The sequence below is a fragment of the Salvelinus sp. IW2-2015 genome, linkage group LG4q.1:29, assembly GCF_002910315.2.
Source record: "Salvelinus sp. IW2-2015 linkage group LG4q.1:29, ASM291031v2, whole genome shotgun sequence".
Classification (NCBI taxonomy): domain Eukaryota; kingdom Metazoa; phylum Chordata; class Actinopteri; order Salmoniformes; family Salmonidae; genus Salvelinus; species Salvelinus sp. IW2-2015.
In genome coordinates, this window is record NC_036842.1 from 59,429,766 (window position 1) to 59,457,485 (window position 27,720).

Below are 27,720 nucleotides of genomic sequence, written 5' to 3' on the forward strand. Positions count from 1 at the left end.
GTAATATTTTGTTAGACCGTATTAAATGGTGTTGCTATTACATGAATAGTGTACTGTCTCAAAATTTGCCTTCAATTCTCTTTTTCCACCTTTTTTTAAGACCTCCTGTCAAGCAGTGGCAATTGTTACTAAGAGGACAATCCTGGTTAAATAAATAAAATGAACCTAGATCTGTGACCCCTAGAAGTAACTGTGTGTCTCTGCCCACCAGAGCTATGTCGTGTTAATGGTTGAGCCATTAGTCCTGGTAGGAGGAGAGTCCACTGGTGTACCGCTATATAAATAACTGCACAGACACCACATCATCTCTTTTGCTGTGTAGTTTTACGCCAGTTGGACATGGGGGGAGGCTTCTATATCAGTAAGTTTGTTGGGGTGGTGGGCATTGTGTTTGGTGCAGGGGCAGTGGCCACCATCATTGCGTTGGCAGTCGTTTATTCTCAAGAGGTAGCCAAAAACGAGGCTGTCAGTCCGACTAATGGAGGTTCCACTGTCAAGCCACCGGTCACCACACCTGGAGGGTCAACTGTCAAGCCACAGGTCACCACACCTGTCATACCCACAACTGCGCCCTCAAATGAACCATGGGACAAATACCGTCTCCCAGACACCCTGAAGCCTGARCACTACAACCTAACCCTGTGGCCTCGACTCACCGTCAACGCACAAGGCCTCTACATCTTCACAGGGAAATCCTATGTGGTCTTCCAATGTGTGAAGGAGACAGACCTGATCCTCATACACTCCAACAAGCTGAACTACACCAAMTMGGGTGATGACCATCTGGCTAAACTGTCTGCTCTCGGTAGCACACCCGCACCAACCATAAAGAAATCCTGGCTACAGCCAACAACTCAGTTCCTGGTATTGGAACTGAATGGCAAGTTAGCTGTTGGAGAATCCTACCAGCTGGARACAGTGTTTGTTGGGGAGCTGGCTGATGACCTGGGAGGCTTTTATAGGAGTGTATATACAGAGGAAGGAGAGGAAAAGTAAGTTGTAATGAAGCTTAAACTCTGTAATGCTGATGTAGATTGACTTGATGGATTACACCTATATTTGACGAAACAATTCTGAACCATTGTACTGTTTGTCTCAGAGTTGTTGCGACAACTCAAATGCAGCCCACAGATGCCAGGAAAGCCTTCCCCTGTTTTGATGAGCCTGCAATGAAAGCCATCTTCCACATCACACTCCTCCACCCCCCGATGACAGTGGCCCTGTCCAACGGCATGGAGCATGGTCTGTACTGTGAATGTTTAAAGAACGCTTTGGTTCAGAAATGCTGCATTATGACTCTTATCAAAACATCTTATTGTCCGCTCTTGTTTTCCTAATTCTTGCTCAGCTCCTGTTGAAGTCAATGAGATGGGGCCCGAGGGGTCTGTGAGAGTTTGGAGGACATCTTTCGACGAAACAAAAAAAATGTCAACATACTTGTTGGCGTTTATTGTCAGTGACTACGACTATATTAACAGCACAAAAGACAATGTTCTGGTAATGTATTTGACCTATTCTTTAGAATAACTAAGTTCAGTCCCATGTTGCCGTTTGTCACATTCAAGGAAAAAGCTCATAATGTTCAAGTGTCATAAAGTCTATGTGGATATAACTGTGTTTGTGATATACAGTATGAAGTGCAATGCTGCTAAATTGTTTTCAGATCCGGATCTATGCCCGCAAAAAAGCTATCGCTGATGGACAAGGCGAGTACGCCCTCAACAAAACAGGACCCATCCTGAAATTCTTCGAAAAATATTACAATGCCACCTACCCTCTGCCAAAGTCAGGTAAGGGTTTTATAGAAGTTGAATTTCTTACATCTTGATAAGGTTTTAGATGATAGATTTCTTTATAGGTTTCAGACACTTCTTTATGGGAAGCCGTATGCTGTCAATTACTTACTGTTAAAACGTAATAACTATTTTGTTCTTAACTCTTATATGGCATCTGTTAACTCTTTATTCATGGAGTTATTGTAGCTCTATAGTACCGTATATGGCTGAGAATGTGTCATCCTTTTTGTTTGCTGATTCTTTCTTCCAGACCAGATTGCTTTGCCTGACTTTAATGCTGGAGCAATGGAGAACTGGGGACTCATTACATACAGAGAAACAGCCCTCTTGTACGACCCTAAGATGTCCTCCAATTCAAACAAAGAAAGGATCGCCACCATTATTGCTCATGAACTGGCCCACATGGTATGTGAACTACATACAGTATTGTACATACAATATACTGTACCTCCCTGTGTTTTCATAAAACGATTAACTGGGTCATGTACTTTGGCTAACTTGATTAGACATTTGTAAGTAAATGCAGTTACTGTATGTTTTAGCAATTCATAACCTACTGTATATTATCTTGTCTTATGTTAGCTGATTACTTTGGATTGAAGTCAACCTGTTTTATTTTGAATGGTCTTGTAAGTAACATGAATCTCTTCTCTTCAGTGGTTTGGGAACCTTGTGACACTGAGGTGGTGGAATGACCTGTGGCTAAACGAGGGCTTTGCATCTTACGTAGAATATCTTGGGGCAAATGAAGCAGAGCCTGACTGGAACATTGTAAGTGTTTCAACTATTTTTCTATTCATCTCAGACCTTCATTTGGACAGCTTTCTGTCATTAATATTATTTTCTTTGGCTGAACAAATTATGAAGACAATGCATATCAATTGTCCACATGGAGTGGACTGGAGAGGTCTCCCTCATTGTATAATCATGTATTTTCCCTCCACAGAAAGACCTGATAGTTCTGGGTGATGTGCACAGGGTGTTTGCAGTAGACGCTCTTGCCTCATCTCACCCCCTGTCCTCCAAAGAGGAGGACATCCAAAAGCCTGAGCAAATCAGTGAACTGTTTGATGCCATCTCTTACAGCAAGGTACACTCAAGTATTTTCTCTGCCATGATCTTTGAAGAACAAATAACATTGATATCAACATAAATAAAATCATAAATTGTGACTAATTGTGTTGCAGATATTAAATATCTATCCATGATTAATATATATTTGTTTTAGTTGTAGCTATATCATGTATCGTCATTTGAATTCTGTGGCGTTCCACAGGGAGCATCAGTGTTGAGAATGCTCTCTGATTTCCTGTCTGAAGAGGTCTTCTCCAAAGGACTCGGAGTATGTACAGTATATTATCATATTATTAATATAATCCTGAGTAACACTGTACTGCAGGTGGTAGAACAAAAATGGTTGTCTCTGGCTGTCATAAGAGAAGAGTAAGTACAGGGTAGATGTAGTAAAATGTGTCAATGCATCTATAAGTTCAAAGCAATTATGTATGTTTATTGTGTTGCTGAATAACCTTTCTGTATATTCTTTCCCCTATTCTCCCACAGACATACCTGAACACGTTTGCCTATGATAACACAGTGTATACTGACCTCTGGGATCACCTCCAAATGGTACGTTTTCTCTCTTATTACATAATCAAACGCTGAAACAGTAGTGATAACTTGATGAAACTCCTATCAACAATAATATATATATATACACATACATATATATACAGTACCATTCAAAAGTTTGGACACATTCAAGGGTTTTTCTTTAGTTTTACTATTTTCTACATTGTATAATAGTGAAGACATCACAAATATGAAATAACACATATGGAATCATGTAGTAAAACGAAAAAGTGTTAACCAAATCAAATTATATTTTAAATTCTTCAAAGTAGCCACCCTTCGTCTTGATGACAGCTTGGCACACGCTTGGCATTCTCTCAACCAGCTTCACCTGGAATGATTTTTCAGCAGTCTTGAAGGAGTGCCCACATATGCTGAGCACTTGTTGGCTGCTTATCTTTCACTCTGCGGTCCAACTCATCCCAAACCATCTCAATTGGATTGAGGTCAGGTGATTGTGGAGGCCAGGTCATCTGATGCAGCACTCCATCACTCTCCTTCTTGGTCAAATAGACCTTACACAGCCTGGAGGTGTGTTGGGTCATTGTCCTGTTAAAAAACAAATGAGTCAAACTGAGCGTAAACCAGATGGGATGGCGTATCGCTGCAGAACGCTGTGGTAGCCATGCTGGTTAAGTGTGCCTTGAAATCTAAATAAATCACTGACAGTGTCACCAGTAAAGCACCCCCACACCTCCTCCTCCATGCTTCACGGTGGGAACCACACATGTGGAGATCATCTGTTCACCTACTCTGCATCTCACAAAGACATGGCTGTTGGAAAATTCTCACATTTTGACTCCTCAGACCAAAGGACAGATTTCCATCGGTCTAATATCCATTGCTTGTGTTTCTTGGCCCAAGCAAATCTCTTCTTATTTGTGTCCTTTAGCTGTGGTTTCTTTGCAGCAATTCGACCATGAAGGCTTGATTCACACAGTCTCCTCTGAACAGTTGATGTTGAGATGCATTTGTTACTTGAACTCTGTGAAGCATTTATTTGGGCTGCAATCTGAGGTGCAATTAACTCTAATGAACTTATCCTCTGCAGCAGAGGTAACTCTGGGTCTTCCTTTCCTGTGGCGAACATCATAAGAGCCAGTTTCATCATAGTCCTTGATGGTTTTTGCGACTGCACTTAAAGAAACTTTCAAAGTTCTTGAAATTTTCCAAATTGACTGACCTTCATGTCTTAAAGTAATGATGGACTGTCATTTCTCTTTGCTTATTTGAGCTGTTCTTGCCATATGGACTTTGTCTTTTACCAAATAGGGCCTTCTGTATACCACCCCGACCTTGTCACAACACAACTGATTGGCTCAAACGCATTAAGGAAATAACTTCCACAAATTAACTTTTAACAAGGCACACTTGACTACCTCATGAAGCTGGTTGAGAGAATGCCAAGAGTGTACAAAGCTGTCATCAAGGCAAAGGGTGGCTACTTTAAAGAATTTCAAATATATTATATTTTAAATTGGTTAACACTTTTTTGGTTACGACATGATTCCATGTGTTAATTCATCGTTTTGATGTCTTCACTATTATTCTACAATATAGAAAATAGTAAAAATAGAGAAAATCCTTGGAATGAGTAGGTGTGTCCACACTTGACTGGTACTGTATGTATTTGTTTTAACCTTAACGTTTCTTTCCTTTGTCTCTAGGCAGTAAATTCCACTGGCACGTCACTTCCCACAGGCCAAACTGTGCACAGCATCATGAACCGCTGGGTCCTTCAGATGGGCTTCCCAGTGGTCACCATAAACACAGCCACTGGACTGATCACCCAGCAGCACTTCCTTCTGGACCCTGCCACTGCAGGGAGTGTACCACCATCTGACTTCAAGTACGTCTGAATGAAAATGATGAATAATTGCAAACTAAGTTGAGGATTAAACAAAAGGTAGCACTTTACTATAGGGGGGTATACATAACACCTTTCTGAACCAGTCATAACACCTTTATGAGTGTCACAGTATCATTCATAACCTTAATCAATACTAATAGAAAAACTGTATAGCGCACAATAACCTAATGATAATGTCTTTCCCCAGTTATACGTGGATAGTACCAATCAGGTGGATGACCACAGGAGTTGTACATCAACAGATATGGCTAGAGGACAAAACTGGTATGCATTACAACCACTGACGATTTGGGAACCTGTCAAATGTATTGTGGTATATTTAAAGCAATAAACAGTTAATGGATGGAGATGAGCAAAAGCTAGGGATTACAGTACAGCCAAGAGAATCTTATCAAATAGCATTATTTAGAAATAATATGATGATTTGGAAACTGACATGTTGCTTTTGTCCCTAAATATTAAGCTAATAAGCCTGAAATGACAGTCACTGAGAACAACTGGATACTGGCCAACCTTAACGTCTCTGGATACTATAGGGTTAATTATGATAACGCCAACTGGGAACGTCTCCTCGTTGTACTGAGCAGCAATCATGAGGTCAGCCATTGATGAAAACTATCTATTCTCCAAATAAACATCAAATTACAGAAACAGTCATTCATGCTAATGTTGATGGTAATGTCTTTGCATAGTCTATTCCAGTTATCAACAGAGCTCAATTGGTGGATGATGCTTTTAACCTTGCAAGGTGAGTACATAGTTGACTGTATGCGGGGTTTAAATAGTAATACTTGGCATTTGATTCATAAATAGTAGGCCTAAAAGGATTCTCAATTCAGTTGTATATTTTCTCTGTCAAGGGCAAAATATATCGACACAACATTAGCGCTGCGAACAACGAAGTATCTCAGAAGTGAAAGGGAATATATGCCGTGGGAGTCAGCTCTTGACAACTTGGACTTTTTCTACCTCATGTTTGATCGGAGTGAAATCTATGGGGATATGCAGGTTGGTTTATTATCTAGAAAAGCAATGCTAAAAAATAAAAAGCATGTTACAAATAATATTATGGGCAGTATACTAAACAAAAAAATATTGGAAATTACACTTTTTCTCATGTTTGTTTTGATCATTTAGACTTACCTAAAATATCAAATAGAACCACTTTTTAAGCACTTTGGGAATATCACTGGAAACTGGACAGAAGTACCCACTGGACATATGGACCAGTGAGTAGATCAATAGCCTTACATTTCTTGATTATAATATACAATTTTATTTTTGCTTTTACCCAGCCATGTCCAAACAAAAGTATCATTTTCACAATATCACTATGGCTTACCTAACTATATGAAGGCCAAGACAATCCCCTTACTTGTATTTTTACACCCTCAGGTACAACCAGGTGAATGCCATCAGGGTGGCCTGCAGCACTGGTATGGAAGAGTGCCAGACTCTGACTAAAGGCTGGTACAGTCAGTGGATGAAAGACTCTGCAAACAATCCGTGAGTTCATTTCTGAATACCCTTACAGATGTAGGATCTTAATCTGAGCCAGTTTTCTACAGTAGGAAAATAATCCTGCAGCAACAGGAAATGTAAATTATGTGGATTATAATTTTTGTAGGGGTTGATACATTTTTCCTAAGGGAAAATGACATCTGAAATTTCAAAATGGAAATGACAAACTTCAGAAGCATTTAGTGTTTTAAATGTGTAAATTWGTAAATGTTTTAATTATAAATGTTTTTCCTTCATTACAAATTAAGATCCTACACCTGTAACAGTAAATATCAAACATTGAGTACCACACAACATGATAGATGCTGAAATATTTAGATATTTTCTTTCCTATTAGGATACACCCCAACTTGAGGACGACAGTGTACTGCAGTGCTATTGCTGCAGGGGGGGCTGCGGAGTGGGAATTTGGTTGGGATCAGTTCAAGGCTGCCACCATCGCTATTGAGGCAGACAAGCTTCGATCTGCCCTGGCCTGTACCAAGCAGCCATGGCTACTCAACAAGTGAGTTCAAGTTTCAGGCCAGACTAAATATAGTAATGTTAACCTAAAATTGCAATCTGTTATTAGCCCTCCTGTAAGTGTCAGAGTATTCAATAAGCAGCAAATCCTTGATTCTGTCTGGCATCAAAAGGAGAAATATTAAAACAATGCGTGAAAGAGACTTGTGTGTTTGACATGAATATGAGGTGCTTCAATGCCTCATATTGTCTTTGTACCTCCATGCCACATTTAGGTACCTGGAATACACCCTGGATGCAACCAAAATTCGCAAGCAGGATGCTACCTCTACCATTGTTTACATTGCAAGCAATGTGGTGGGCCAGTCTCTGGCCTGGGACTTTATGAGAGACCGATGGAGTTACATCTTTACTCAGTGAGTTTGAGCTTTTAAAACACACATTGTTTTGATTGTTTCATTTTCAAAGTAATTATTTGTCACATTGATATTTGATTTAACTCTTCACTAGATGTTGATCTTTAGCTTTACCTCTTATTCTGTCATAGGTACGGTGGTGGATCTTTCTCCTTCTCCAACCTCATCAATGGTGTGACCAAGAGGTTCTCAACAGAATTTGAGCTCAAACAGGTAAAATTAAAGTTTAGGGGATTTTTCAGCACGTACTGCTCAACATATTTGTATTGGACACTATGTCGACCTTGAATATTGAGGTTTCTACACAATACAAGTTCATGTTTCTCTTCGCTGCCACAGCTCAAGCAATTCCAGGCGGACAACTCTGAGGTTGGCTTTGGCTCAGGTACCTTGGCAGTTTCACAGTCCATTGAGAGGACAACAGCTAACATCAAATGGGTGGCGGAGAACAAGGACTCAGTGCAGGCATGGTTTAAAACAGAGGTTCCTAAAGAATAAGGGTTACATGGAGAAACAAACACCTATCCAAAAGCTATGTTCAATGTTTTATATCTCTTTAACGGTTAAGGACCATTTTGATTCTACAGCTATCCTGCCGTTTAATCAGAAATACTATGTATGAATTGAAATGTTATTTTTCTAGCAAAGACTAAAGACATTTTGATACATGCCTGCATAACTTTTTGGGGAAGTTTATTTTTTATCATAGTATATTTTGCTTAAGTCAATATTTGAAGACAGTAACTATCTACAATGTTGATTTGTTATAAAAACACTGGTTTGTTGTTGTGGAAATAATATACTTGTTTTACACTGCATCTTATGTAATTTTGCATTAGTGGAAATAAACGGTTCTCCTTACAAGGAAATAGTAATAGAAAGTGTGTAAAAAAAAAAAATCAATGGGTTGCCTAGAAGTATTTTGCACTTTTCCTACAAAACTATTGTGTGTCACGCTGGTATGAAGGATCGAGAGACAGGTGCAGGAATGCGTAATAGTATTTTTTTTTTTATTCCCAAATTACATCGTGCCATTTAAAGGCACGGGGACGAAGACCAAACAAACACGTAGACAAAACAGGGTTGAAACCCAAACAAAAGAGCGAGGAGTACCTCGAATAAATAACACCAGCGCACAATGATACCACACGGGACAAGACCCGTAATCATCTGCACAATACAAGCGGCAAGAAAGTCAAAACAACAAGGCACAGGTACTCACACGACCAACGGACATTGGAACACTAATCGACAGCCCAATGGTGAACCAAAGGGCATATTTATACAATTACAATCAGGGAAATGGGGACCAGGTGTGCGTAATGACACAGTTCCGTAGGGATCTGTGACAGTATGTCTGTGAGTGTGCAAAGCTGTCATCAAGGCAAAGGGTGGCTACTTTGAAGAATCTCAAATATAAAATATATTTTAAATTGGTTAACACTTTTTTGGTTACTACATAATTTCATGTGTTATTTCACCATTTTGTGTCTTCACTATCATTCTACAATGTAGAAAATAGTAAAAATTAAGAAAAACCCTTGAATGTGTAGGTGTGTCCAATCTTTTGAATGGTACTGTACATAGCGCATTGATATAAATCACACTGCTACTCTCTGATTTAGCTATTTGCGCCTTTGGTTGGATCGTGATTGTTGTGGATGGCGGTTCACAAATCAAAATGTGTATTTGAACCCAATAATGGTTGAATTCAAGAAGCTTAAGCTGCCTATCAATCATTGGTTTTGAAACCAGTGGAGAGCAAAAAATGAACTCTTGCAACAGCTGCATAGTGCGGATCCCAGCCTTTGGAATAAATGTAGGGTTTTTGTTACTCAATCTAATTCATGCTGATAAAAAATACATCCATAGGCCTAATGGACACATGCTCAAACTCACACACTTTTGATAGACTAAAAGGGGCAATCTGTAGTTGCTACATCCATTTTTGGACTTATAAATTATACATATATTAATGTAAAGATATCATTTAATGTAGTAGAAAGCTATGGGTTAGAAGAAGCCTACATAACCAACCCATAAAGTAAAATGTAACATCCATATATGGCCAGCTATGTAAACTTTAACATTGATTTATCCTGCAATAGATGTCGTTCAATTGGTAACATACATTTTTATCTTCTTCTAGTGCCTCTTAAAGGGAAAGTAATCTAAAAGTAACTGAATGTAATCAGATTACATTAGAGTTTTGGTAATCCAAAGGTTACGTTACTGATTACAATTTTGGACAGGTAACTAGTAACAGATTACATTTAGAAAATAACCTACCAAACCCTGGTCATCCCTGAAATGGTGATCGATGAATGTGTAAAAATGCCAGTTGCTTATGGAACAACACAATAAAAAGTTATTACCGCCCATTTTTCTCTCTTATCATCTTCTTTCAGCAACTCCCCACCCACAAAAGCTACTACTAAATAGATCATCCATTCATTTTGAAGGGAAGCACTGGTATCCGCTCAGCCCTCTCACTGAGTGCGTGCTGAGACTCCTCTAGGACATGGAGAAATCCTGCAAAATCAGCAAGTTCTTTATTCTCTGCATTGTGCTGGGAGTCCTCTCTGTGGCGACCATCGTTACATTGTGGGCTATTGCACTGACAGAGAGCGTAGAGGTCGTCGCTCCATGGGACAAATACCGTCTCCCAGACACCCTGAAGCCTGARCACTACAACCTAACCCTGTGGCCTCGACTCACCGTCAACGCACAAGGCCTCTACATCTTCACAGGGAAATCCTATGTGGTCTTCCAATGTGTGAAGGAGACAGACCTGATCCTCATACACTCCAACAAGCTGAACTACACCAAGTGGGGTGATGACCATCTGGCTAAACTGTCTGCTCTCGGTAGCACACCCGCACCAACCATAAAGAAATCCTGGCTACAGCCAACAACTCAGTTCCTGGTATTGGAACTGAATGGCAAGTTAGCTGTTGGAGAATCCTACCAGCTGGACACAGTGTTTGTTGGGGAGCTGGCTGATGACCTAGCAGGTTTCTATAGGAGTGAATATGAAGAAGATGGAGTTAAAAAGTGAGTCAATTGAATCTTCATTATGATAATAGCAGCAGGTAGCCTAGTGGGTCAGAGTGTTGGGCCAGTAACCGAAAGGTCACTGGTTTCTAATCCCGGGGCCAACTAGATTAAATGTATGCCGATGTGCTCTTGAGCAAGACACTTAAACCCCTAAGGTTGATGTCTGCGCCTGCACGAAAATCTCATTAGCATAATACAACAATCAACATAAAAATCTGTCAGTTTAAGCTATAGAAATTTTTGCATTTTTGTCTCAATCGACCGCATCCATCTATGTCGCACTTCTGCATCTTCTGCATTGGGGCGGCAGGTAGCCTAGTGGTTAGAGCGTTGGACTAGTAACCAAAAGGTTGCTGAATTGAATCCCGAGCTGACAAGTTAAAAATCTGTCGTTCTGCCCCTGAACAAGGCAGTTAACTCACTGTTCCTAGGCCGTCATTGTAAATAAGAATTTGTTCTTAACTGACTTGCCTAGTTAAATACAGGTAAAATAAAAATAAAATATGTGGTGAAAGGTGACAGAGTTAGAACGGTGCTTGTCAGACCATGAGACATCCCGGAAATCGGTCTTCTCACAAAATTGTCTGTAGCGTCTGGTTTGGCCTACAAACTATTATGACCCATCTATGGAAAGCCGAGACTCTCTCGAACACGATGGTGTTCTCTGTTTTGCTCTACGACCTCCACAAGTATCAGGAGTCGGTACAACCGGTCTGCCAACTTCTGTCTGTAGCGTCCAAACCGTTTGGGCTACACATTAATATGACCCCTCTGTGCAAAGGTGACATGTCAGTTGTTTTGCTCTAGGTTGCCCACAGGCCTCACAAGACTCATCTGAAGGTCTGAAAAAATGAATGGAAGTACAGTGTCTTCGAAAAGTATTCAGACCCCTTGACTTTTTCCACATTTTGTTGCGTTACAGCCTTATTCTAAAATTGATTAAATCGTTTTTTACACACACAATAAACACACAATACCCCATAATGACAAAGCAAAAACAGGTTTTTATAAATTTTTGCGAAAGTATTAAAAATACATGCTTCACTGTAGGGATGGTGCCAGTTTCCTCCAGATGTGACGCTTGGCATTCAGGCCAAATAATTCCATCTTGGTTTCATCAGACCAAAGAATCTTGTTTCTCATGGTCTGAGAGTCTTAAGGTGACTTGGCAAACTCCAAGTGGGCCTTTTACTGAGGAGTGGCTTCCGTCTTGCCAATCTACCATAAAGGCCTGATTGGTGGAGTGCTGTAGAGATGGTTGTCCTTCTGGAAGGTTCTCCCATCTCCACAGCGGAACTCTAGAGCTCTGTCAGAGTGACCATCAGGTTCTTGGTCACCTCCCTGACCAAGGTCCTTCTCCCCCGATTGCTCAATTTGGCCGGGCTGCCAGCTCTAGGAAGAGTCTTGGTGGTTCTAAACTTCTTCCATTTAAGAATGATGGAGGCCACTGTGTTCTTGGAGACCTTCAATGCAGCAGACATTTTTTGGTACCCTTCTCCAGATATGTGCCTCGACACAATCCTGTCTTGGAGCTCTACGGACAATTCCTTTGACCTCATGGCTTGGTTTTTGCTCTGACATGAACTGTCAACTGTGGGACCTTGTATAGACAGGTGTGTGCCTTTCCAAATCATGTCCAATCAGGTTGTAGAAACATCTCATGGATGATCAATGGAAACCAGATGCACCTGAGCTCAATTTTGAGTCTCATAGCAAACGGTCTGAATACTTATGTAAATAAGGTTTATCTGTTTTTATTTTTAAAACATTTGTTTTACAGTTGTACAAAACAGTTTTTCACTTTATCATTATGGGGTGTTGTGTGTAGATTGCTGAGTATTACATTTTTTTAAATTATTATTATTATTTTAAATAAGGCTGTAAAATGTGGAAAAAGTCAAAGGGTCTGAGTACTTTCCGAAGGCACTGTATATATTGAGACTGTTTAATGCCAAAAATATGGGGTTAAATACATGTAAAAAACAAACAAATGTTTCCTGATCTATCTCACGTCTCTCAGATATAGGAGAGACACTTCAGAACAAACTTCCTTTTGATATTTTTTGGGACTGTTATCTGTTATTCAATGTGTTTCTATGGGCTAATAGCAGTAAGGCCAAAAATAAATTGATACTTCAAGGGGTCTTAACATTCATAATCAAATAGCTAAATGATCCTTGGTATGACTTTCTTAAAACAATTCCATATAGCTTAGTAACCCCCCCTCCCCTCCCCTCCTGTAAGTCACTCTGGATAAGAGCATCTGCTACATGACTTAAATGTTTAATATTTTCTTCCATTTCTCACAAAACTTTTCAGCACTGAGTGTCATACTGCATTGAAAACTCTAATAGGTTAAATAAACTCAATCGTTTCTAATCATTTACATTCAGCAAAATTGTGTATCGTAAATATGTACAAATCAAGAGGTGGGTCTCCACTGAAAAACAGGAACCTGAAGTTTTTCTCCCACAGTCAAACAGGAAGTAGCTTTAGAGGAGTGAGTGATTAGTCTTCCCTTTAAAATGTCCCAGACGCTGTTTGTTTACCAACCTTTGAACAACAATACACAGATACTCAGCTACGTAATATTATGCATATCATGAATCTTGTCTTCAATATGAATGTATGTCTAAATGGTATAACCTCAATGGTGGTACACCTTATACTCTTGATTTTTCCATGCACAGACTCAGTAATAATCAAACTATGTTTGTCCTTCACAGGGTTGTGGCTACCTCTCAGATGCACCCTACTCACACCAGGAAAACTTTCCCCTGTTTTGATGAGCCTGCGAGGAAAGCCGTCTTCCACATCACACTCCTCCATCCCCGTGGGACTGTGGCCCTGTCAAACGGCAAGGAGCAAGGTTAGTTGAAACGGCTATATGCATCCAAACATAGCCCTAGTTTCCAGGAATCAAAGTATTTAAAGCTGCAAAATGTAACTTTTTGGGCGACCTGACCAAATTCACATAGAAATATAAGTTATGAAAGCAGGTCTAAAAAGCTGTAGATATGTTCTATGCGTGCTGTTTCTATGCTTCCAATCTTAAATTTCATTTTTGCGTCTTTTACTTTCGGTTTTGTACACCAGCTTCAAACAGCTGAAAATCTAATATTTTTGGTTAATGAAAATATATTTCACAGCGGTTTAGATGGTGCAATGATTCTCTACACTATGCATTGCTTGTTCGTCACATAAACTGAAATTCGGCAAACTATTCAAATTTTAGCAACCAGGAAATGGCGGAGTGATTTCTTCATATTGCACCTTTAAACTAAATACTGTATTATGTTACTGTTTATACTGAAACCATTTGACAGCCCTTCTTTCAAGGGATCATATTGTCCTGACAATCTGTTTCTGATCTTCTTTAAAAATAGTTAACACCACCGTATACACAGAGGCTGTCACACAGACCAGATTTGAGCCAACCAAGAGCATGTCAACCTACCTACTGGCCCTGATTGTCTGTGACTATTCATTTATCAGCGCTCAGGAGGGAGATATTCTGGTAATGAAATCAACTCAATTTTTGCATAATTTCAACTGCAGTAACAACAATCATACAAGGTACGCTCTTGTTGAGTCTGTGGATGTATTGTGTACTTTCTCAACAGTAATCTAACCAGTGATGGTTCTTGTCCATGTTGGGTGGGTGTTTGCAGTACAAAGTGTACTGTAAGTGTTTACATCAGTAAGTTGTGAATGGAATAAATCTCCTGGCCTGTCCGCGCAGATTCGGATCTGGGCTCGTAGAAAAGCCATCAGTAAAGGACATGGAGAATATGCGCTCAATCTAACAGGACCAATCCTGTCCTTTTTTGAGGTTTATTACAATACCACCTACCCTCTCTCCAAATCAGGTAAGATTTTAAATTGACCACATGATTTGCAAATGATATCATCATGATTTGTTTTGGAAAATAAAATAATTTTTGAATTTCTTTTCAAACATCCCTGTATAGACCAGATTGCCCTTCCGGACTTCTATTTTGGGGCCATGGAGAATTGGGGACTAGTTACCTACAGGGAAACAAATCTGCTTTACGATCCTTTAACATCCTCCAATGGAAACAAGGAGAGAACAGCCACCATCATTGCACATGAACTTGCACACATGGTAGGATACAGTCCAGGGAATCAGACTATCATTGCTCGTTCTTAAAAAGATGAATTCAAACATTAATTTCATTTTTATCTGTCATGGTCTTTCTTTTTGTCAGTGGTTTGGAAATCTAGTGACTCTGAGATGGTGGAATGAAGTCTGGCTGAATGAGGGCTTTGCATCCTACGTGTCATATCTTGGGGCTGATTACGCTGAATCCACTTGGAACGTGGTAAGGTTTCCCATTAAGACAAGACACACATCCATCCACTCCCGTTAGCATTTGATAAAAAGGTGATAGTGGTGCCAAATGTGACTAGTAATCTACCTTTCTGTGTACAAGCAGTCACTGAAAGTCACAACATGTACAGTATACTACAGCCCTATCTTTCTCCTCCACAGAAAGATCTCATAGTTCTTGATGATGTGCACAGGGTGTTTGCAGTGGATGCCCTGGCTTCCTCTCACCCCCTGTCCTCCAAAGACGATGACATCCAGAAGCCTGAGCAAATCAGTGAACAGTTTGATGTCATCTCTTACAGCAAGGTAAACATAAGACAATACGAACTCAGTCAAAACATTAATGTACAGTGCCCTCAGAAAAGTGTTCATACCACTTTACTTAATCCACATTTTGTGTTCGAGCCTGAATTCAAAATGAATTACATTAAAAAACTCTCACCCATCTACACACAATACCCCATAATGACAAAGTGAAAATCAGAGATTACAGCTGTGAGTCTTTCTTGGTTAGTCTCTAAGAGTTTCCACACCTGGATTGTGCAACATTTGCACATTATTCTTTCCAAATTTCTTCAAGCTCTGTCACATTGGCTGTTGGAAATTGCTAGATAACCATCTTTCCATAGATTTTCAAGTAGATTTAAGTCAAAACTGTATCTCTGCCACTCAGGAACATTCCCTGTCTTCTTGGTAAGCAACTCCAGTGTAGATTTGGCCTTGTGTTTTAGATTATTGTCCTGATGAAATGTTTATTCATCTCCCAGTTTCTGGTGGAAAGCAGACGAAACCAGGTTTTCCTTTAGGATTTTGCCTGTGTTTAGCTCCATTACGTTTCTTTTTTATCCTGAAAAACCTATCAGTCATTAACGATTACAAGCATACCCTTAGCATGATGCAGCCACCACTATGCTTGAAAATATGAAGAGTGGTAGTCAGTAATGTGTGGTATTGGATTTGCCCCAAACACAGCACGTTCTAATCAGGACAAAATGTGAAATGCCTTGTCACATTTTTTGCAGTATTACTTTAGTGCCTTGTTGCAAACAGGTGGCATGTTTTAGAATATTTGTATTCTGTACAGGCTTCCTTCTTTTCACTTTGTTATTTAGGTTAGTATTGTGGAGTAACTACAATGTTATTGATCCATTCGCAGTTTTCTCCTATCACAGCCATTAAACGCTGAAACTGTTTTAACGTCACCATTGGCCAACTGAGTTAGGATGGACACCTGTATCTTTGTAGTGACTGGGTGTATTGATACACCATCCAAAGTGTAATTAATAACTTCACCATGCTCAAAGGAATATTCAATGTCTGCTATTTTTTACCCATCTACCAATAGTTACCCTTCTTTGCAAGGTATTGGTCTTTGTGGTTGAACCTGTGTTTGAAATTCACTGCTCAACTGAGGGACCTTACAGATACAGTGCATTCGGAAAGTATTCAGACCCCTTCCCTTTTTCCACATTTTGTTACGCTACAGCCTTATTCTATAATGGATATTTAATTTTTATTTATTTTTTTAAACTAAGCGAAAACAGGTTTTTAGAATGTTTGCAAATTTATAAAAAACAGAAATACCTTATTTACATAAGTATTCAGACCCTTCGTTATGAGACTCAAAATTGAGCTCAGGTGCATCCTGTTTCCATTGATCATCCTTGAGATGTTTCTAGAATTTGATTGGAGTCCACCTGTGGTAAATTCAATTGATTGGACATGATTTGGAAAGGTTAGCATGTCTATATAAGATCCCACAGTTGTCAGAGCAAATAACAAGCCATGAGGTCAAAGGAATTGTCCGTAGAACTCCGAGACAGGATTGTGTCGAGGCACAGATCTGGGGAAAGGTACCAAAAAATGTCTGCAGTATTTAAGATCCCCAAGAACACAGTGGCCTCCATCATTCTTAAATGGAAGAAGTTTGTAACCACCAAGACACTTCCTAGAGCTGGCCGCCTGGCCAAACTGACCAATCGGGGTAGAAGGGCCTTGGTCAGGGAGGTGACTAAGAACTCGATAGTCACTCTGACAGAGCTCCAGAGCTCCTCTGTGAAGATGGGAGAACCTTCCAGAAGGACAACCATCTCTGCAGCACTCCACCAATCAGGCTGTTATGGTAGAGTGGCCAGACGGAAGCCACTCCTCAGTAACAGGCACATGACAGCCCGCTTGGAATTTGCCAAAAGGCACCTAAAGGACTCTCAGACCATGAGAAACAAGATTCTCTGGTCTGATGAAACTAAGATTGAACTCCTTGGCCTGAATGCCAAGCGTCACATCTGGAGGAAATCTGGCACCATCCCTACGGTGAAGCATGGTGGTGGCAGCATCATGCTGTGGGGATGTTTTTCAGAGGCAGGGACTGGGAGACTAGTCAGGATCGAGGGAAAGATGAACGGAGCAAAGTTGAGAGATCCTTGATGAAAACGTGCTCCCGAGCGCTCAGGACCTCAGACTGGGGCGAAGGTTCACCTTCCAACAGGACAACGACCCTAAGCACACAGCCAAGACAACACAGGAGTGGCTTCGGGACAAGTCTCTGAATGTCCTTGAGTGGCACAGCCAGAACCCGATCTAACATCTCTGGAGAGACCTGAAAATAGCTGTGCAGCAACGCTCCCCTTCCAACCTGACAGTGCTTGAGAGGATCTGCAGAGAAGAATGGGAGAAACTCCCCCAAATACCAGTGTGCCAAGCTTTTAGCATCATACCAAAGAAGACTCGAGTCTGTAATCACTGCCAAAGGTTCTTCAACAAAGTACTGAGTAAAGAGTCTGAATAATTATGTAAATGTGATATTTCTGTTTTCTATTTTTAATACATTTGCTAAAATTTCTAAAACCTGTTTTTGCTTTGTCCTTATGGGGTATTGTGTGTAGATTGAGGAGAATTATTATTTTTTAAATCCATTTTAGAATAAGGCTGTAATGTAACAAAATGTGGAAAAAGTCCAGGCGTCTGAATACTTTCTGAATGCACGATATTTGCATGTGTGGGGTACAGAGTTGAGGTAGTCATTCAAAAATCATGTTAAACACTATTACCACACACAGAGTGAGTGGATGCAACTTATTATGTGACTTGTTAAGCACATTTTTACTCCTGAACTTATTTAGGCTTACCATGACAAAGGGGTTGAATTATTATTTACTCAAGACATTTCAGCTTTTCATTTTTAATTGAATTGAAAAAATTCTGAAAACATAATTCCACTTTGACATTGTGGATTTATGCAGTAGATGCCAGTGGCATGGAACTTCCTGGTACAGTGCATGACATCATGATCCACTGGGTCCTTCAGATGGGCTTCCCAGTGGTCACCATAAACACACACACACAAGCATTTCCTACTGGACTCTGAATATGTGGGAGTGTACCACCATCTGACTTTTGCCAGTCACAAAAAAATCACACAAAAAATAATTCAGGCTGTAACACAACAAATGTAGAAAAATTAAAGGGGTGCGAATACATTTTTTTTTTAAATAAAGGTTAAATAAAATAAATGTGTTAATGTAGTGTTGTGAATGATAGTGTTCTACAACCTATACTCTTCAATTTCTGTTTAATTATTTCTGTTTTGAAAGCATTTTAGTTTTCAGCCATTTGTACTCTCTCTACAGGGGGCATCAGTGTTGAGAATGCTGTCAGATTTTCTAACTGAACCAGTCTTCGTCCAAGGACTAAGTGTATGTATTTCTTACTGTCCCAAGGCACTGCTACAGCCCAGGATCTTCTCTTGATATGATACACATTTATCATAGTTATGTTAAGCATTAAGGAGAGCTGTTTGTGTAGTGTGTGAGAGGAAAACAAGTGAGTAGATCCCTTGGAAGTCAATTTCTCATTATTAACTGTAGAATATATTGCCTATGATTAATGGTTCTAAGTGCAGAATACATATTTTTCTCTAGAGCTACCTGAATCACTTTGCCTACAACAACACAGTGGGGACAGACCTTTGGGATCATCTACAACGAGTAAGTCCCTTAGAAACAATCAATAGCGTGCATTGGCTAGTCCTATTTTCAGCTAGTTACTTTGTACTGTTGGAATTAATGATTCATCTGTGGCAGTACTACACATTCCGTCAGAATGTGGCGAATATGTATTTATTTATTTAACAAGGCAAGTCAGTTAAGAACAAATTCTTATTTACAATGATGGCTTACCTCGGCCAAACCCGGCGACGCTGGGCCAATTGTGCGCCACCCTACGGGACTCCCAGTCACGGCCAGATGTGATACAGCCTGGATATTATGTGTGCCTTTACAGCAGCAAATGATACTGACCGAGCTCACATTCTATTTACAGTCATATCAATGAGAATGTGGACTTCTGAATTGTAGTTTTATGAAAATGCTGCCCTCCTATGGTTCAGGGAACATAATACTATCTCTAATCGTTCTCCTGTGTGTCTCCCTCTCTAGGCAGTAGACGCCAGTGACATGGAACTTCCTGGTACAGTGCATGACATCATGAACCGCTGGGTCCTTCAGATGGGCTTTCCAGTGGTCACCATAAACACAGCCACTGGACTGATCACCCAGCAGCACTTCTTACTGGACCCTGATTCCGTGGGGAGTGTACCACCATCTGACTTCAAGTACGTCTGACTGGTCTGGAGAGACATACAGTGCCTTCAGAAAGTATTCAGACCACTTGACTTTTTCCATAGTTTGTTATGTTACAGCTTTATTCTAAAATGGATTAAATAAAACAATTTCCTCAGAAATCTACACACAATACCCCATAATAACAAAGGAAAAACAGGTTTTTAGAAATGTTGGTTAAATGTATAGAACACAAAAAAAAGAAATAACTTATTTACATAAATATTCAGACCCTTTGCTATGAGACTCAAAATTGAGCTCAGGTGCATCCTGCTTCCATTGATCATCCTTGAGCTGTTTCTACAAATTGATTGGAGTCCACCTGTGGTAAACTCAATTGATTAGACATTATTTGTAAAGGTACACACCTGTCTATATAAGGTCTCACAGTTGACAGTGCATGTCAGAGCAAAAACCAAGCCATGAGGTCGAATGAATTGTCCGTAGAGCTACGAGACAGGATTGTGTCGAGGCACAGGTCTGGGAAAGGGAACCAAAACATTTATGCAGCATTGAAGGTCCCCAAGAACACAGTATCATCTATCATTCTTAAATGGAAGAAGTTTGGAACCACCAAGACTCTTTCTAGAGCTGGCAACACGGCCAAATTGAGCAAGCAGTGTTGATGGGCCTTGGTCAGGGAGGTAACCAAGAAGGCGATGGTCACTCTGACAAAGCTTTAGAGTTCCTCTGTGGAGATGTGAAAACCTTCCAGAAGGACAACCATCCCTGCAGCACTCCACCAATCAGGCCTTTATGGTAGAGTGGCCAGACAGAAGCCACTTCTCAGTAAAAGGCACATGACAGCCCACTTGGAGTTTGCCAAAAGGCACCTAAAGACTCTCAGACCATGAGAAACAAGATTCTCTGGTCTGATGAAACCTGAATGCCAAGCGTCACGTCTGGAGGAAACCTGGCACCATCCCTACGGTGAAGCATGGTGGTGGCAGCATCATGCCGTGGGGATGTTTTTCAGCGGCAGGGACTGGGAGACTAGTCAGGATTGAGGCAAAGATGAACGGATTAAAGTAAAGAGAGATTCTTGATGAAAACCTGCTCCAGAGCGCTCAGGACCTCAGACTGGGGCAAAGGTTCACCTTCCAACAGGACGACCCTAAGCACACAGCCAAGACAACGCAGGAGTGGCTTCAGGACAAGTCTCTGAATGTCCTTGAGTGGCCCAGCCATAGCTCAGACTTGAACCCGATCGAACATCTTTGGGGAGACCTGGAAATAGCTGTGCAGCAACGCTCCCCATCCAACCTGACAGAGCTTTAGAGGATCTGTGCAGAAAAATGGGAGAATCTCCCCAAATACCATTGTGCCAAGCTTGTAGCATCATACCCAAGAAGACTTGAGGCTGTAATCGCTGCCAAAGGTTCTTCAACAAAGTACTGAGTAAAGGGTCTGAATACTTCTGTAAATATGATATTTCATTTTTGCTTCATCATTATGATATATTGTGTGTAGATTGATGAGGGAGAAAAACACATTTTAGAATAAGGCTGTAACCTAAAAAAAAGTCAAGGGGTTTGAATACTTTCCGAAAGCACTGTATATGTAATGATTGGTCATTGCATTTTTATGTATTACATATGAAGAATATTATATATAATATAATAAAAAAGCCCAGTTCATTTTGGTGCCTAGGTACGAGTGGATAGTACCAATCAAATGGATGGAAGCAGGAGTGCTTCAGAAAGAGATATGGCTGCTTGAGAAAGAGGGTACGGATACAGAAAACCTCTTAACTAGTGCCGTCTGTAGAAAACTGTGGACGAATATGAACACATAAAATAGTCCTATGAAATAACATGCAGATTTGATGTACTCTCCGTAGCTTCACTGTCATGAATTCATTTCCTCCCCCAGCACTAAACAATAAATTGAAAAGTGGTCACTGGGTACTAGCAAACATCAATGTGACTGGATACTACAGGGTTAACTATGACCGTGGCAACTGGCAGCGTCTCATCGTCCAACTGAGCACCAATCACCAGGTAAAATGAAAAACTGACTCATCACATGTTACTGTTATTTTGCTTCAATAAAACATTGATAAGAGTCTGATTTATTTTCTTCCAGGTCATACCAGTTATCAACAGGGCACAACTTGTGGATGATGCTTTTAATCTAGCAAGGTTGGAGTTTCGACGTTTTTGAACCACCACAATGTCACAAAGTGTTGTGTGCATCATATTTTGGTGATTGTATTTCTAAACCTTATTTCCTACACAGGGCAAAGTTCATTACCACAACATTAGCTCTGAAAACGACAAAATACCTCTCCAAAGAAATTGAATATATACCGTGGGAGTCGGCTCTGAACAACTTGGATTATTTTTACCTCATGTTTGATCGCACTGAGGTCTATGGGACTATGCAGGTAGAATGTCATTTAATTGGTGACAATTACACATGAGATATTTCGAGACTTATATAGATATACTGATCTCACTTTAATACATACGTAGCATCTTATTCTCTGTCCTTGTCATAGCATTATGTGAGGAATCTAGTGACACCCCTTTTTCAACACTTCAAGACTATTACTGCAGACTGGAGTAAGGTTCCTGATGGGCATAATGAGCAGTGAGTGGAATGACCCAGAGCATTGATATGGTGTATTTGATGTGGTCTGAAAGGAGTATAAGGCTTTATAATAACAAGGAATACCTTTCACTTCCAGGTACAACCAGGTGAATGCCATTAGGATTGCCTGTAGCAGTGGACTGGTTGAGTGTCAGAATCTGACTAAAAGCTGGTTCAGTCAATGGATGGCTGACCCTGACAACAATCTGTGAGTTCATATTGGTTATCCATTAATTTATGAACTATAGGAAGTGTCTGGTATCAATAATTTAGCCTATACTACCGTATATCTGGAATTTTTGTGTGGTTTTCAACAACAAAGAATACTACCCTGTAACAACAATGTAAAACATTTGATACCAGGATACATCCTAATTTGAGGATGACAGTGTACTGCAGTGCCATTGCAGCAGGCGGGGCTGCAGAGTGGGATTTTGGTTGGAACATGTTCAAGACTGCCACTATTGCCAGCAATGCAGACAAACTGATGTCATCTCTGGCATGTACTAAGGACCATGAACTTCTGAATAAGTAGGTTACATCTGGTTATTTTGTGAGGATACTATTAGACATACGGTGCATTCGGAAAGTATTCAGACCACTTGATTCTTTCAACATTTTGTTACGTTACATCCTTATTCTAAAATTGATTAAATGTTTATTTCCCCTCATCAATCAACACACAAAACCCTACAATGACAAAGCCAAAATTGTTTTTTTTAGAAATGTTTGCAAATGTATTCAAAATAAAAATATCACATTTACATAAGTATTCAGATGCTTTACTCAGTACTTTTTTGAAGCACTTTTGGCAGCGATTACAGCCTCGAGTCTTCTTCGGTATGATGCTACAAGCTTGGCACACTTGTATTTGGGGAGTTTCTCCCATTATTCTCTGCAGATCCTCTCAAGCTCTGTCAGGTTGGATGGGGAGCGTCACTGCACAGCTATTTTCAGGTCTCTTCAGAGATGTTCGATCGGGTTCAAGTCTGGGCTCTGGTTAGACCTCATGGCTTGGCTTTTGCTCTGACATGCACTGTGAACTGTGAGATGTTATATAGACAGATGTGTGCGCCTTTCCTAATCATGTCAAATCAATTGACTTTACCAGAGGTGGACTCCAATCAAGTTGTAAAAAAAAATAAAAAATGTTTTCGCCTTGTCATTATGGGCTATTGTGTGTAGATTGCTGAGGAATTGTATTTATTTAATCCATTTTAGAATAAGGCTGTATTGTAACAAAATTTGGAAAAAGTCAAGGGGTCTGAATACTTTCCGAATGCACTGTATCATATTGAACTGTTGTTTTTGCTTTCCATTGTCTTCATATTGACAAATACAGTCAATTATAACAATCTGTCTAAACGTATCAATACTCTATGGACTCAATTCAGGTACCTGAGATACACTTTGGATTCAGACAAAATCCGTAAGCAGGATGCAACGTCTGTCATCGTGTACATCTCCAGTAATGTTGAAGGCCAAACATTGGCTTGGGACTTTGTGACACAGAACTGGGAGTACATGTTCACACAGTAAGTTGTACCCCCAAAAGGCACTTATATCAGTAAATCAAATACAGGGTGTATACAAAACATTAGGAACACCTTCCTAATATTGAGTTGCCCCTTATTTTGCCCTCAGAACAGCCTCATTTCGTCTGGGTATGGACTCTACAAGGTGTCCAAAGCGTTCCACAGGGATGCTGGCCCATGTTGACTCCAATGTGTCCCAGTTGTTTGAAGTTGGCTGGATGCCCTTTGGGTGGTGGACCATTCTTGATACACACACAAAACTGTTGAGCGTGAAAAACCCAGCAGTGTTGCAGTTCTTGACACAAACCGGTGCACCTGGCACCTACTAACAAACCCCGTTCAAAGGCACTTACATATTTTGTCTTGCCCATTCACCCTCTGAATGGCACACATACACAACCCATGTCTCAGTTGTCTGAAGTCTTAAAAATCCTTCTATAACTTGTCTCCTCCCCTTCATCTGCACTGATTGGAGTGGATTTAACAAGTGACATCAATAAGGGATCATAGTTTTCACCTCGTCAGTCTATGTCATGGAAAGAGCAGGTGTTCTTAATGTTTTGTACACTCAGTGTATACTTGGTTTGTGTATGGACATTATTAACTTGTAATTGTCATATTTCCTAGGTATGGTGTTGGATCCTTCTCATTTGCCAATCTTATAAGTGGTGTGACAATGAGATTCTCAACTAAAGCTGAACTTGAGCAGGTAATGTTTTAATTGAAGTGTTTCAATGACTGGGTATACAGTACTTTCTTTAGCTGTACTGTTAATAAATAGCTTACTTTATTAAGAATTATACTGACTACATTTGTATTTATTTAATTCAACCCTTATTTTACCAGGTAAGTTGATTGAGAACACATTCTCATTCACACCAATGACCTGGGGAATAGTTACTAAGACTAAAATGTAATTTTGTTTTTCATGATGTCAGCTCCAGAAATTCAAGGAGGACAACTCTAAGATTGGTTTTGGCTCAGGGACCTTGGCTTTGGAGCAGGCCATTGAGAGAACTACAGCCAATATCAAATGGGTGGATGAGAACAAGAAGAAAGTGTGGGACTGGTTTTTGAGTGAGATTGCCTAAAAACTCCTCAATGCTTTGGTTGTCCAACAGACTTAAATATGTTATTTTACTATGGCAGACAAAGTGCTTGGATTATTTGCTGGGTTTTAATTGTATGTTAAACATCTAATGCAGTAGTTTTTATCTAAATAACAAATCATTTCTGGGTCACAATTAAGTACGTTGCTGTGATTGTTTTCAATTAAAATGGTCAAAAATAAGAGCAATTTCCCAAGCAAGAATTTTGCTAGGACTGACAGTGTGCTCGGAGTGGTGATGGGAATACTGAAAACTAGCTGTTGGCAGGGAGGTTTGTAACTCTCTAATTGGTCTGTTAACTAATGTACCGCCTCCCACCAAAACAGGCAGAAGTTTCAGGCGGTCTTTTTATTAAACAGCTCTTACACTAAAAGGGCATTGTCATAATTTTCACAATTTCACAGAATTATTCCAACGTCATAGTGTGGAAAGATATATAAAACACAGGGAAATCACGTTTTTGACTGCACTGGGCTTTTAAATCAGAAATCAGTTGGGGTAAGGTCAGCAACTTCCTGGTGATAACATTTAGTCAATATACCATCATTTTCTCTGTGGACCATACTGCAATTTCCCAGAGCACAATAATGTTATGAGTGTCTATGAACTTCTATTATTTTAGAGTTTCAGATAAATAATTTCTATTGTATGCTATTTTGTTGAAAAACAATCAACCTGTCCATTACAAAACGGTTGTCAAGCTGTCATGTTAATGGCCTTCAAAGTGTTGGCAAGAGCAAGTAGATGGGAAAGAGACAGATGCAGAGTGTGACATTCTGCCACTGACTGTCTGGGAATCAGGACACATGGACAGCAGGGGGACTAGCTGTCACCTTGACTCACCCACAGCACATGCAGGGATTTAAGCTTCACCTGCCTAGTCTGACCACCCACCCCTTCTTTAAGGTTTACTCTACAAGCAATTTACAGTATATAATGGCTGTGCACAGAAAAACATACCTCATGACTGCCATCTTGATATTGGATTAATGTAGGCTACTGTAGATCAGTCTTGTGGAATCTGAAACGAAGATATTTCACCCAGAAAAAGCTACTCATTTGAGTAAACATGGTGCTGTCTGTACCCGAATGAATAACAAAAGAGGGCTTTTGCTGGGCTTATAGGTCTCATTTGTTTACTCAGGCCAGGAAGAAATGAAGTTTATTGTCAATTAGCTCAACTTCCAGCCCCTGATAATCCTCTGAAACCCTTACAAGTCCTATGATGGTTCAATTAACACCCCTGTGTAAGGAAGATTGAATATGTGTTTGATCTACCATCCAGTACACAAAGTTATTAGTTAGGCCTTTTAACATTTTACATACACATACTAAAAAGGTTGTGAGGGGAGTGATAGAATAATATAGCAAATTTGACTTTTGTACCATGACTAGATACTATTGTATATATTTTGTATAGCTATTGATGTTAGGCTGTATCACATCCGGCCGTGATGGGGAGTGCCATAAGGCGGCGCTCTCCAACGTCTAGTGATACGTCAGCTTCGTTCCGTCTTCAACGCTTGAGGAAGAAACGCAGTTACAATTAGTTTCCAACAACCGGATGTATTCGTTTTTCAGGGATACAGCTAATTCAACCTAGGTTCCTTTTCCGCTGAAAACCAAAAACTAGGGTCAGGCGTTTTCTTTTGCGACTGCTACGTTAGGTTTATGCGACCTGCTGTAGCCTAATATGCAGATCTGTCAATAGTTAACTCAAGTTTATTTTCATCTTACCGGGCGCCTTTTTTTTTGTCGGATACAATAGGAATATGGCCTACTGTATAAAAAAAGCATCTCTCATTTAAAAAATGATTCAACCTTTAAATAACTAGGCAAGTCAGTTAAGAACACATTGTTATTTACAATGACCGCCAAACCCGGACGAGGTTGGGCCAATTGTGCGCCTCCCAAGCACAACCGGATGTGATGCAGCTTGGGCTTGAACCAGCTACTGTAATGACTCATTGCACTGAGATGCAGTGCCTTAGACCACTGCACCACATGGGATCCCAGCTGGCAAAGATCTCATCTCTGGTTTGCAATGAAAATCATATATGTCCTAAATAAAACAATCTATTGAGAAAGCAGGATGAAGGCAAAGCATTTTCATCGAATATTTGGCTACAGTAATGTTTTTTTTTTTTTTTTAATAGATTGGGCAAGGCTGAGGTGAGCTGAGCGCGAAGGTTGTTTGGCGATGCAGGATGATTCAGGGATACTATACGATTACAAATGGCATAATATTTGTGCAGAATTAGCCTACCTTAGGTTAGTCCTTGCACGGGATTGGTGGCCTAATGTGTTAGAGTTAACTTTATCAGATGTTTTATCCTCATCATCAAGCATTTGCATCAAGGTTCAAGGTATATCACTCGTTTACAAAGTCGAAACAAACAATGTTGTAGGCCTGTTTACTAATCTCAGCCACATTTGAACTATTCATCATATTCATCAGTCAATGGATAAATTTCATAAATTGTAATTATGCTTACTGAAGGCCAAAACATGTTCGAGTTTGTTTAGTTATTCAATTAATAAAATACACAGCAATATTATTGTCTGTTTTTATTAAAAATAGGATCCAAGACACACATAAATTAGATTTAGAAAAAATATAATCTCATAAATAGCTACATACATATCATCACTTTCATTGAAACAATCAACAATTGTCAGTATCACAGTTTATAAATAGATATTTAGGTAAATGTTTGTGTCCATAATGTCTCTGATCTAGGCACTGTATCTTCAGGTGTG

At 39.9% G+C, this 27,720-nt stretch overlaps 1 protein-coding gene across 1 annotated transcript; it reads left to right on the forward strand.

Moving 5' to 3' along the window:
- The first annotated feature begins 298 nt into the window (after positions 1 to 298).
- Positions 299 to 27,051, forward strand: LOC111962256 (aminopeptidase Ey). Its single transcript, XM_023985205.2, has 40 exons — positions 299 to 992; positions 1,100 to 1,242; positions 1,349 to 1,497; positions 1,664 to 1,790; positions 2,047 to 2,201; positions 2,454 to 2,567; positions 2,743 to 2,886; positions 3,073 to 3,138; positions 3,360 to 3,425; positions 5,096 to 5,277; positions 5,486 to 5,562; positions 5,762 to 5,895; positions 5,991 to 6,046; positions 6,159 to 6,306; positions 6,436 to 6,527; positions 6,694 to 6,804; positions 7,157 to 7,324; positions 7,557 to 7,697; positions 7,829 to 7,910; positions 8,037 to 8,192; positions 10,216 to 10,751; positions 13,481 to 13,623; positions 14,141 to 14,271; positions 14,497 to 14,623; positions 14,726 to 14,880; positions 14,984 to 15,097; positions 15,268 to 15,411; positions 18,735 to 18,800; positions 19,026 to 19,091; positions 19,542 to 19,717; positions 21,375 to 21,451; positions 21,597 to 21,724; positions 21,810 to 21,865; positions 21,963 to 22,110; positions 22,225 to 22,316; positions 22,414 to 22,524; positions 22,680 to 22,847; positions 23,711 to 23,851; positions 24,479 to 24,560; positions 24,790 to 27,051. Exons 1-40 carry the CDS (start codon positions 340 to 342, stop codon positions 24,940 to 24,942), a joined length of 5,778 nt encoding a protein of 1,925 aa, XP_023840973.2. The 5' UTR covers positions 299 to 339; the 3' UTR covers positions 24,943 to 27,051.
- Positions 27,052 to 27,720: the final 669 nt, after the last annotated feature.